The 12,372-nt window shown below is 56.3% G+C and overlaps 1 protein-coding gene across 1 annotated transcript; it reads left to right on the forward strand.

The window, feature by feature from the left end:
* Positions 1-3,326: 3,326 nt before the first annotated feature.
* CCDC69 (coiled-coil domain containing 69) lies at positions 3,327-11,812 on the forward strand (the record flags this gene model as incomplete). Its single annotated transcript, XM_080352990.1, has 9 exons — positions 3,327-3,775; positions 8,711-8,780; positions 9,194-9,357; positions 9,617-9,692; positions 9,875-9,948; positions 10,183-10,284; positions 10,538-10,657; positions 10,902-10,999; positions 11,644-11,812. Exons 1-9 carry the CDS (start codon positions 3,728-3,730, stop codon positions 11,810-11,812), a joined length of 921 nt encoding a protein of 306 aa, XP_080209116.1. The 5' UTR covers positions 3,327-3,727.
* Between the last annotated feature and the right edge of the window lie 560 nt (positions 11,813-12,372).

Genomic DNA, 12,372 nt, shown 5'->3' on the forward strand with positions numbered 1-12,372 from the left:
TGCACAGGGGAAGGCATGGGCATGGCTAGAGCATCAGATTTGGGGCTGGGAGAGGGGCAGAGCCCTCACCTCATGCCCCTGACACCAGGTATTTTCCTGCTTCTCACAGCCAGCGCAGATGAATGTTTCATTGCCCCATTCCCATCCTTTCCCACTCCATTTTGCCATGGGGGAAAAAAAAAAAGTAATAAAGGACTGTAGGGACAGGTTAATCCACAATTTTTTGCTTGGAAAAGCACAGGCAGGGGCAGGAATGACTTGAAATCGCTGCTCTACCTCAAGGCAGAAGCATGTGTGACCTAGATCTTCACCAAAGGAGTCTGCGATGTTTTTTTGAGCTCTAACACATGCAAGATCCTCTGCAGTTCAAACAGCTTTCTGAGCTACCTCACCCATGCGAAACCCGAGTCACGAGGTCCCAGCAGATCTGGCTAAACATCTTCAATTTGCATTGAAGGAAAGCAGCTGGTGCAGATGTGTGACAACGTTAATGACTTCGGTATGTCCCTTTTACAAAAGCAAACAGATCACAAATGACGTGCAGGGCCAAAGGGCGCAACCACAGACCCCCCCCTCTCCACTGTCTGTGCCACCAGCTCTGCTGGGACCTGCCAGGCATTGCCATGGGCCAGCTCGTTGCCCAAAAACCTTTCAGCAAAATCTTCTCCCACACTTTTGTTTTCTTTTCTTTCCTTTTTTTTTTTTTTTTTTTTCCCCAGACTGTGTTTCTGAAAATAAAAGAAACATAAACAATGAATGACCCCATCTGTGCTCACAGGACCACCCTGTACACAGACCATGCAAGGCCAGATGCAAATCCCATGCGCTGGCACCAACACTGCCTTGTACCCACCCCCTCCTGCCCAGTCCTTACCAGCTGGAACTGGAGAGAGAGACGAGACACTTTAGCAGCTTGCATAAATACTTCTCTTATCCATAAGCTTTGGCAAACACTTTAAAAGACCATTGGTACAAATTAACTCGATGTTCAGCCAGCTGTTATCCCATTTACGGCAATTCAGCTGAGCATGAGATAAACCCTCCTAGGCTCGCTTTTCTAGGTAAAGCCCTTGAGATGTCTCCAGCCGCTGTTGCTCCTGGGGACAGATCATGATAGCACTGAAAAAGACATCAGGGCAAACTTCAAAACAAGCCGAAGCTGCCCCAGGTGGGTCTGCCACACACCATCTCCACTTGCCTGATTTGCACAGGCAGAAATCTCTCTGCCACTATCCCCATTGTCTCCAGTCCTCTGCGAGCAGCCTCAGGCAGCTCCAGCCCCACATGTTCCCTGGATCCCGACGCTCCCCTGGTTAAGGAGAGGGGGATGAGTTGTTGCAGCCATGAATCTCACCCCTACAATGCCATGGAAAGCCCCTGCTTCGCTTGAAAGTGGTTGGGCAGAAAAGATTCTGGCTGTTTAACTGCTGCGCTGCAAAGGGAGCAAGTTATCAGTGTATTGGGGCAGAGGAAGATGAAGCAGGGCTGAGACAGCAGATCTCTCCAACAGGGACACATTCAGTGCAGCCCGCACAGGAAAAATTGGAGAAAGAGAGAAATCAAGCTAAAATAAGAGACTTTGGGGGCAGTACAGGCAGGGTCACCAGCAGGCAGCATTGCAGATGCACCGGCGGGCTGAAGGAAGGATGTAACGTAATCTGGTGTGGTTCTTTCTTCAAAAGTTAGTGATTCATAGACGTGAAGGGCTGTAGCAGCCATGGCGAGCACCTCACACCAGATGGCACAGTGACATGTGCTCACTGCACACCCCATCCCAAACCCCAACTCTGCCTTGATGCCACAGCCTGATGTGACCAAATCTTCTGTTTTTTCTCCACTGTTAGCAAGAGAAACCCTACCCAGAGCCCTGCTTTGTGGCATGGGGGTACCCCAGTGCACCCCCAGTAAAACCAGACATTATCACAAGCACACATGCAAGCTGCTGGAGCTTCCTGCACCAATGAGACGTGATGGCAGCTGGACAGGCTCCTTGTCAGCTGCCCACACAGTTGCTCCTATTCACAGCCATGGCCCCAGCAATGCAAATTTAGCCTGAAAATAAGCATGTGCTTTTATGCTTGCCCCTATACGCCTTCAGTTTCCGAAGTCTAGACCAGGATTTTTAATTAACCCTAAAGAGGTGGAGAGCAGCACCTTGCGCAGCTTTTTATCCAGCAAATGATCTACTCAGCCCAAATAAGTACTCTCCGGAGGGGGAAGGAGACTTGCCCCATGTATGAAGTGCTGGGGAGATAAGAACAGAGACATTCTCAGTGGTTTCTGAGTGGTGGGAGCTGATGCCAGAAAACTGCTGTGACTCACAAGACTTCACCCAGATTAAGCAGCGTCTACTCAAGAGGACAAAGGCAACTGGTCCCACCAGTCCCCAGGAGACTTGGGGCAGCCACGGGTCTGCCCTTCATCTTCCCCACCCTCCTAGCCAAGGGGTGTTTCACAATTTCCCAGATCCCAGGGTTACCAGGGCAGGAAAAACACCTCCGAGTCGCACGTGATGGGGCGACCACGCACCTCTGTTCCCTCGCTAGCCAGGCGGGTGGTGCCGGACCAGCAGTGAAACGCCAGCGTGCTGGCAGCCCAGAAGCCACGGGCTGCTTGGATTTCTCCCAGGGGATATTTGGAAAATGTCAGAATAGAAACTTGTTGACAAAAACTGGCAGTGTTTCCATACAGGCACAGCCTCGTGACCAGGTTGAAACTCTCCTATTTCAGCAGCACTGGGTGGCAAGGTTTTATTTTCAGGTCAGAATGTATGCTCTTCTAGGAATGTTTATTATTTAACAGTATTTTTAAAAAAAATCATCAGACCCAAAACATTTGGAGGAACCTGCCTTCCCTTAATTTTTAGGCAGGCCACTTTCAAATCCCTGTGTTTCCCTTCCTATTCAGGCGTCACTTCCAAAGTGCAGGATTTCTCCTGGAAAAGGTCACCCTGGTCCAGTATTCGGGGTGTTTGGGATGCTCAAGAGGGGAGTTGCCAGGACGCAGTCCCTCAGGCTGTATGGACCACACCGAAAACCCTTTCCAGCCAGCACAGCTACCCCTGGAGCAGAGCTGCTGCCAGAAGAACACATCCCACAGGAGAAAACATTCCTACTTCTACACAACTACTGCAAAACGAGCTTAAACTTCACGGGGTGAAGGTAAAAGGCAGGATGGATCCTGCCTTTGCTCCTCACATCCCTTGTTTCAGGGGACTGGGGTGGATTCCCCAGTGGAAGCCCCCTGAGGCAACCCTGCTCCAGACATAGTGCAGGGGTCCTGCTTCCCTTTTCCCCCATCCAGGGTGGAGCATCCTCAGTGCAGGGGACCCCGGGGACAGAACATTCCCGGGGCGGGGGTGTCCCACTGCTTGAGATGAAGCACCCCGGTACAGAGGACCCAGGGCGGGGACACTCCAGGGTGGAGCAGCCCCGGGGCCGGAGCAGCCCCGCCGGGCGCCCAGGGCCAGCCCCGGGGGCGGGCAGGCTGCGGCCGGGGGCCCTGCCCGCGGCTCGGGGGTGCAGAGCACCCTCTCCCGGCGCTGCCTGCGAGCAGCTGCGCGGACTTTTTTGAATTTTTCTCTTTTTTTTTTTTTCCTGCCTGCTGGCCCCCGCTGGGGCAGCTCGTCCCGTCCCATCCCGTCCCGTCCCGTCCCGTCCCTGCCGGTCCCCCCGGGGGATGCAGCGCCCCGCGCCCCGCGGCTGAGCGGGCTCCAGGCCGGGGCTCCATGGGCTGCACCGGCAGCTCCCTGCGCTGCTGCCCCGCCGGCGGCAAGGTACCGGCTTTGCTGGGCTGGGCTTGGGCTGGGCTCGGGCTGGGCTTTGCTTGGGGTCGGGGCTGGCGTGGGGTCGCGGCTTGCATGGATTTGGGGTTCGCATGGGGCTGGGGTTTGCGTGGGCCCCTGCTTGGACTGCTGGGGAGGTGTGGACCCCTGCCCGTGTGAACGAAGTGGCTGGGCTGGGCAGTGTGGCTGCCCCCAGCTGCCCGTGACCCCACCAGTGCTGTGGCAGGGAAGCTGGCACCAGGCACAGTGGGTATTAGCAGCCACCTGCCCTGCTGCACCCTCCGCCACCCCTCTGGGCACTGGGGAAGAGCGCCTATGTTATAGTTGAATTCTCGTTTGCTAACACCTACATCATGGGGATGTCCATACTAAGGGGGGGTGCAGCACCTGGGGTGACAATTCCTGTTGGAAATGCTGGTTCCATATAGGGCAAGGATGGGTTGCCCCAGCTAGATCTCTGCCATACTCCCACAGCATCCCCCCCTTGTCCGAAAAGATGCGTCCCCCCTTGTGCTGAAGGTAAAGCTTTTGCTGGGGAATGCTCTGAGTCCCCAGCAGATCTCAGTGCATTGCTCTATACTCAAAGTACTCTTTTGCAAGTTAAGGTCTAGAAAATATCTGCTGCTAATTATTATTATGTTTTGGCATGCTCATGCTGCCTTAGTGCCCCGCCATCAGCCGCGGAGTTCTTTGTGAACACAGATGTGCCGTTTGTACTGCTGTCAGTGGGCTGTGGTTGTTGGAGGGTGGCAGGGGCAGACGGAAAGTCGGAAAGGCCCTGGGGTGCCCGCATGTCCCCCTGCACGGGTGGCCCTTTGCAGAAGCAGCTGGGAGAGCTCGGCTGCCTGGGACCATGTGGCCAAAGCACAACCCGCTGCTGGGATGTGTGGGGGGAGCAGGCGTGGAGCTTGCACGGCCCTGGAGCCAGCAAGTGCCTTTATTTACAGCACTTGCAGGCTTGGCTGCTTCTCTGTATCATGGAAAAAATCCCACTCTTCTCCATGTCATAAGATCAGACACTTCTGGGCGGGTTTGTGACTCTTAAGAGCTCGCAAGAAGGGGCATGGGACAGGAAGAAACAGCAGCCCTGAGGTCCCAGGTGTTGAGAGCAGCACATTTACTGAAATGCGGAAATTTAAGTCAGAGTCATTTGCCCACAGACGCCTCCCTTCCTGCACTTACCCACTCTTGAGCTCCTTCGCTCAGCCTCACGACACAGCTCACCGTGGTTTGTGCCCTGTTGAACAGCCCTGCTGCTGTGACTAAGTTGTGAGTTAAACCCAAAAGCAGCACCAAAAATCCCCTTTATGGCAAAAAGAAGTAAGGGCAGGCATTGACCCACTTTCTGCCCACCTTCTCGTGTCCAGAGTATGAAGAGGCAGGGTGGGAGACCTTCACCCTCCTGCTGCTGATGGGTGGATTTGCAGAGCTGGTCCCTTGGGGTTGCTTGGGGATGGAGGAGCCCTCAAACCCCAGGGGGGAGCCTGGAAACACCTGTGATGCACATCACGGGGCTGGGGGCTGTCATAGGGGCTTGGAGCTATGGTGGCTTTTGGGGCCAGTCTAAGGCTGGAGGTGACCTTGGGGAGCCCGTGCTGGGCTGTGTCTGGTGGGTGGATGGCATACCAGGCACTGCTGCATGCCCCGAGGGAGGCGGCTTGGCAGCCTCCTCCTTCCCGTCTCCAGTCCGTGGGCAGTGGGGCAATAAGGATGCAAGGGTGCAAGTGCCACAGACAGAGCCCAGTCCTGAGCTGCAGGCACCATCTCCAGGTGCCACTTCACCTCCCGGCTCCATCCACCTGTGCTCGGCTGCTTCACATCACCGCTTGCTCTTCAGCCATACTCCTGGCGTGAGAGAGGCCAAGACGCCTTCCCAAAAGATCAGGGCTGAGGCTTGGCTGTCTTCCAGGGCTGGGGTGAATTTATTTTGGAGATATAGGAACTATATGTAGCAGCAGGAGCCAGGGAAAAGTCAGGATGAAAAAGTCGGGGCTGTCAATGACACGAAGGGTTTGCACACGGTCTGCGGTACAGATTTGACTGTACGAGAGGTGATAGTCATCTCGTAACACAACCATCGCCGGAGGAAAAACAGCAGCAGAGTTGAAGACAGGTCTCACGGACCTGTTCCAGCATTGCTCTGGCAGCACTGAGCGTCTGCTGCAGGTCCCGGAGAGGTTTTAGGGTCATGGGCCAAAGCCTGTCCCCGCTTCTCCACAGCCACAAAGCAAAGCCTCACCCCCAGAAGCAGTGTCGGGATTTAAATGCTTGTTTCCTGCCTCTTTGTGATTTTGTTCCCTGACAGTAACGTTACATGATTTAATTGCTTAACATGCTTGTAAAACAGGAAAAGAGGAAGCAAAATACAGTACAAACCCCCACCTCAGGCTAAAAGCTGACGCAGAGGCTGCAGCCAACCCAGCTGCCTGCACTGTGCTGGCTGCCTGTGCGGGGCTCCCCTCCACTGGCACCTTTCGAGGTGCCGCAGGTTCTGCTGGAAATCCTGATTAATCCATCCAGACCATGAGAAATATTCAGTTCTAAGAACATGGATACTTTTTTTTTAAGCATCCTCACATATTAAGCCAGAGGTTTCTGTGCTGAGACATTACAGGACCAGCAGTGCTGCTGATGGCCAGCACCTGTGGGACATTTCAGGCTGCTTCTTCCCCAGGCTAAAGCCATTCCAGCTGGAGCAACTCCCAGCCTGCTCCTTTTGCATGTAGCGGGTACCAGAAGCATCTTCCACCTCTCCAAATTGCTCTGGGTGATACCCAGGATGCAGGTGCCACATGCTGCTCTGGAAGTGGCAGCAGAAGGTGCCTCTGATCAAGTTTTTAGCCACTCTTCCTTTTCACTCTGTTTTTGGAAGTGGACCTCTCATCCCAAAGGGCAATTGAGTGATCAGGTGTAAAATTAGCTCCAGACACTATTTTAATTGCTCCTAGAGGTAGGAAGGGTGCCTCACTCATAGCCTCAGGGCAGGTATTTAGATTTGTCTGCTGATGCTGGTACACCTCTTGCTCCCTTTTGCCACTTCTGAGTTCAATGCAGTTGTCTCAAATCATTCTGCTTGAGCAGCTGAGGGTCTCTGAGGCCCCATCCCACTGGGTTTGGGACATGGAGGAGAGGTGAAAGTGCCCTGGATCTGTGCTGGGGACATTGCCTATGCTATGGGGGTAGCCAAGGGTGACCAGCCCTGGCTCTGTCCTTGGGCATCACCTTCACCAGCGAGCAGGACACATGCAGCAGAGGTGGTTTGGTTTGGGAAGGTGAGGTTTAGGGGTCGCTCCTGGAGGAGGTACCAGCATCTTGCTCTCGGTAAAGCTCAGATCATCCAAAGACCCTGGGGGCTGTTTGACCCTGCCGTGCCAGGACAGTCCCCCTGCACAGCCTTTGCTTTGTCACAGTAAAACCTGTGGGGGGGAATTTTGAGGTTCTCTTGGTGTCCCCAGGCTTGCAGAGCCCTGACTGTCTCATCCCACCAGATCCCAAAATCCAGCACAGGACATGGGGTATATTAAATAGTAGGTGGATGCACGTCAGCATGAGATGGGTGCTGGGGACCTGCGGGACCTTTTGCAGATAGGGCTGCTGGGTGGGCTTGGCGGCATCACAGGGCACCCCACATTTGCAGAACAAGTTGTATCAGCAAGAAGAACAAAACCTGTGAATCCCAATCGCCTGGTGCCTCCTCACCCTGCTGCCTGGGCCACATTCAACGCCTGGGCCGCATTCAATGCCGCAGCCGCTCACGCCATAGAAGGGAAGATAAAGCTGGGGCTTCCCAGACACTCAGAGTTTTCCTGCTCTCTCTGGTAACTGCGCTTCCCTCCAGCTTCGGGAGGGGGGCTGCTGGGGATGCGGAGGGAGGGACGCTTGTTTGCTTTGCCTCCCTTTTTTCCCAAGCCAGGCTCCCTAATCTGGTCTGTATTTGGCTGCGCCGCTGTGACAACAGAGCCAAGCCGAGGTGCAGCCGGCACAGCGGGGTCCCCACACCCCCCAGGGCTGCAGGGCTGGTTTTGTGAGGGACTGCTGTTTTTAGGAGAGGCTTTGCCAAGGGCTGGAGTGTGGCAACATGTTGGCAGGTGGATTCCCTCACCCACAAACACTCATACCCTGCTCAGAAGCACAACCTGGCGATGAGCATTGGGGGCAAGGTTTGCCCCGCACCGGGAAGGCGGGGCTGTGCGAGCAGACGAGCTTTGCTTCTATCTTTCAGCAACAAATAAAAATATATCTCTTTTTTTTTCTCTCCTCCTCAAGTGACTATATTAAGCCCTCACAGGGCTGGAGAGCGTCCCGTGGAGCTGTGCTGCTGAAGGCAGCTCCCAGCTCTGGGTTGTATCAGCCCCGCGGCAGCTGCGGGAGCGCACGGCCGAGCAGCACATTCCTGCGCTCCTGAGCTCATTGCTTGTGCCGCCGCCAGCCCTCGCCTGCTGCCAGCCCTGCGCAGGGTTAGGATCACCTCTCATTTATAGTTATTTTTCATTTCTCGCTCCTGCTCCAGCATGGGCCGTGTCAAAGCCCAGCTGCGTAAAGCACCGGCAGAGGGGTGTGTTTGTGGAGCTGCAAGGTGCCAGGGACAGAAGGAGGGTGTCACGGACACGCCAAGTGCTGCCTGCTCTCCCCTACCACGAGTTTTGCTGCCAGAGGCTATTTTGCCTGGCAATGCCATGTGGCAAAGTGGCCAGGACACAGGGAAATGGCACAAGCTCAGGGCTGCCTGCCAGGCAGCACGTGCGCACCCATGGGTGCTTGGGGGTGGCAGAGGGTCAGGGAGGCATCACTGCTGCTCGAGCACCCGTGTTTTAGCAGGGCTGAAGGGTGCTCAGTGCAGGGTGCCTGGCTGTGAGGTGTCCTCTGCCTGCAGCCATCTGCCCCCTTTGTTCTCCCCCCTGCTCCAGCCCCCTCTCTCTCTGCCAGAGACAGCTAAAAGCCCAGCAGCAGAGGGGACCAGCTTCCCAGGAGCTCGCGGACTTGAAGACAGAGAATGGTGAGAAGAAAGTGTGTTTTCCCCTGCTGTGCTTTCTCAGTGTGATATTAAAAAGGCAGTAGGAGAGACCACAGGGCAGCCAGCGTGCGCCAGGGATGGGGAGGATGGGGATAATGGCTGCATCCTCCACATGGCACTGGTGCAGGTGGGCAGACATGGTGGCATCCCAGAGATTATAGCATTCCTTCCTCCCAGGCAGAGAGATTGTCCCCAGGGCAGGAAGTCTAACAAGTCCTCTCTGAGCCTGTCATCACCAACCCGATCAGTGAGATGCAGGGGAGGGATTTGTTCAGTGGGAAGAGGACAGGGCCTGAACCCAGGACAAGGTCCTGGCAGGTCAGCTGCCCAGGACACCCAAGCAGCCCAGTCAGCAGAATGTGGCCGGTGCCGTTTCAGCCGTGTTTGCGTTGCAGCTGATGCCGCCCCATTGCCTGAGGATGGGAAGGAGAAGGCAGCACTGCAGGAGAAGCGGACAGAGAGCAGGAGACTCCTCCAAGACCAGAAGGAGGAGGAGGAACAGCTGCGGGATGCCAGCCAGGCAAGGTCCACAAGAGTTGCCCAGGACATTCACATTCAGGTCAGTTGAAAAGGCAGGTGCTGGTGGGGCTGTGGCTGGACAGGGAGGTGTGGCAAGCCAGGACATCCCAGGCAGTGATCACAAACCTGGCACACGCTGGGCTGGGCTCTCCTGTTTTTAGGAGAAGAAAAGTGTTAGAAATGGGTTAGGAAGCCGGGAGCGGTGCAGGTCTGGCAGTGAGTCACGGGTGGGTGGGGAGAGCCAGAGCATCCCTTATGTGGGTCACACGGGTAGGGTTTATCATCTCCCTGCTTCCCAGGTGGAAAAGGGAAAAGACCTGGAGCTAGAGGAGCAGTTCAATGCCTTGAGGAGGGAGCACACAGAGACTCTGCGAGGTGCGTGCTAGGACAGCAGGGCCCCCTGCAGTCCCCCTGCCCCCCACTGCTGGTGCCCCTCCAGCTTCATGCAGGGTTACGGGGACGCTGCCCCCCTGCTCCATGGCACTGTGGGGCTCAGGTGGGGCTCGCTGCCCTGGTGTTCCTGCACTGGTGATGCTCAATTCATGTGCCCCTTGCAGAGCTCCAGAGAGTACATGAGCAGGAGAAGCTGCTGCTGACAGAGTCCCACCACAGGTCCCAAGCGGCCTTACAGGTACCCATGGAAAAACTCCTGGGGAGGGGGTGCTCCTGAAGGGCTTGAGGACCATCTGCTGGCTCTGCCACGGTCCCCTGAGCTGCTCAGTGGCCACCTTGGTCCTTTGTGTGCCCAGGGACCATGCAGGCTCCTCCAGCCCTGGGGTTACCAGGGTGCCATAGCCCAGCAGTGCCCCTATTTGGGAAGAAATCCTGGACACCTCCCACCCTCCTTCTTCCCTGGCTGCCCTAGGAGACGATCCAGGAGCTGAATTCCCAGCTGAAGTCCTTCCAGGAGAGGATGAAACGGGTGGAGGAGTCACTCTTGAGGACAGACTACAAGAAGCACATCCAGGTACAGGGAGATGTGGGACCAGTGGCCTCTGCAGAGGAGTGTCAGGGAGGGGACCTGCTCCAGGGTGCTGGCCCAAAGCCAGGGGTGCCTCTCTGATGGATCCTGAGAGCACGTGGAGGGGCTCTGGCCAGGGGGTACAAATCCATCCTGGGCCATGCAGAACTCCACCTGGCCCGCTGGGGTCATGTATGAACCATGTCAGACAGCCCGAGTGCCCACCCTGCTGCAGCTGCCCCATCCCTGTGCCCCGCAGGAGCACGGCAGCCCCAGCCCCTTCTGGGAGCAGGAGCTGGAGAGCCTGCACTTCGTCATCGAGATGAAGAATGAGCACATCCATGGCCTGGACAAGAAGCTGCTGAACCTGGAGAACGTGGTGGGTTCAAGGAGGGTGTTACCGGTGGGCTTCCTTATTTCCATCTCTTCTTCCCACCTGAATCGCATCCAGAAATTGCAGCTGAAACAGAACTGGATAGAGCCTGGTTCTTCCCTCAAGTGGGGAGGGGATGTGGGTGCAATGCCACCATGCTCCTACCCAGCCAGTTTTCCCCCAAGATGCCTGAGTGGGGAGGTCAGAGGCACTTTCCGACTCCCCCCTCACCCTCTTGTCCCCCTTCCAGGTGGAGAGGAACCTGCTGCTGGAAGAGAAGGTGAAGATCCTCCAGCAGGAGAACGAGGACCTGCAAGTTCGCACCCAGAACCACTTAGTCATGGCTAGGTAAGCACTGGTCCCACGCATCCACTGGTACACGGTGGCAGGGTGACAGCAGTCACAGGTGGCATCGCCAATGTAGGAAGTGGTGACAGCACTGGAGCCCTCAGCACAGGGCAAACATGGACCTGTCAGAGAGGGGCCAGAGGAAGGTTGGAACAGCTCTGGGAGGATGGGCTGATAGAGCTGAGGGTGTTCAGCCTGGAGAACAGAAGGTTTTGGGGAAGACCTTATTGCAGCCTTTCCATACTTAAAATGGGCCAATAAGGAAGATGGGGACAGACTTTAGCAATAGGACAAGGGCTGATAGTTTTAAACTGAAAGAGGGGAGATTCAGGCCAGACATGGGGAAGAAACTTTTTACACAGAGGGTGGTGAGAGCCTGGCCCAGGTTGCCCAGAGAGGTGGTAGATGCCCCATCCCTGGAGACATCCCAGGCCAGGCTGGACAAGGCCCTGAGCAACCTGACCTGGGTAAAGATGTCCCTGCTCATGGCATTGGGGTGGCACTGGATGAGCTTTGAAGGTCCCTTCCAACCCAACCCATTCTAAGATGCTATGACAGCAGGGTTTGGGGAATACATCACAGTCCATGGTGCCCCCGAGTGCTCTGCAGGGAGCAGAGAGGGCTAACACGCCATTTACCCACAGGCAGCTGTCAGAGGAGCTGCTGGCCGCCCGCGGGGCGCTGGAGAAGGAGACCCAGCTGCGGGAGCAGGCTCGCCGCGAGAAGGAGGAACTGCTGTATCGTGTGCTCAACGGGGGAGACGGCTCCCCCTTCCCCACGGCTGCCGGCGAGGTGCCCCTCATGGCCACGTAGCACACCTCCAACTAGCACCATGCACTGCCGGGGGGGCTGTCAGGGCTCTCCTCCGGGCGCAGGAGCCCGGGGCTGCTCTCACAAGTGCCCCTGCTGCTGGGGCAGGCCCTGTCTGACCAGGGCGATGGAGCATTTCACAGGACACTCGCACCTGCCTTTCTCCAGCCCATGCAGGGCTGCAGGGGGTCCCCGGCCACCCCTCCACCCCTTCCTCTTGTGGGAAGCTGTGGTGAGCATTCTTGGGGTAAAAGGGGTGAGCCAGGACACATGTGCATTGGGCTGGATGCCACCCAGCACTTGGCTCTAAGCATAACCAGCATCAGTGCTGCTAGGGGGCATGGAGGTAAGAAAAGGTCATCACTGGGATAAGAAAGGGACAAGCACGGGAGGATGAGCAGGGCGCTGGGGACATGGTGCTGTTAAGGTACCTGACTTTCTGTGGAGTATCCCTGGGAAGCACATGGTTGAGCCCAGGGCTGGGACATGGAGGCTTTCATGGGGTAGCAGCAAAGGGCAAGAGGGTACCTCTGCCACCTCCAGCACCGCCCTTGCCACCGACT

This window comes from Nesoenas mayeri, assembly GCF_963082525.1.
Source record: "Nesoenas mayeri genome assembly, chromosome: 14".
NCBI classification, from domain to species: domain Eukaryota; kingdom Metazoa; phylum Chordata; class Aves; order Columbiformes; family Columbidae; genus Nesoenas; species Nesoenas mayeri.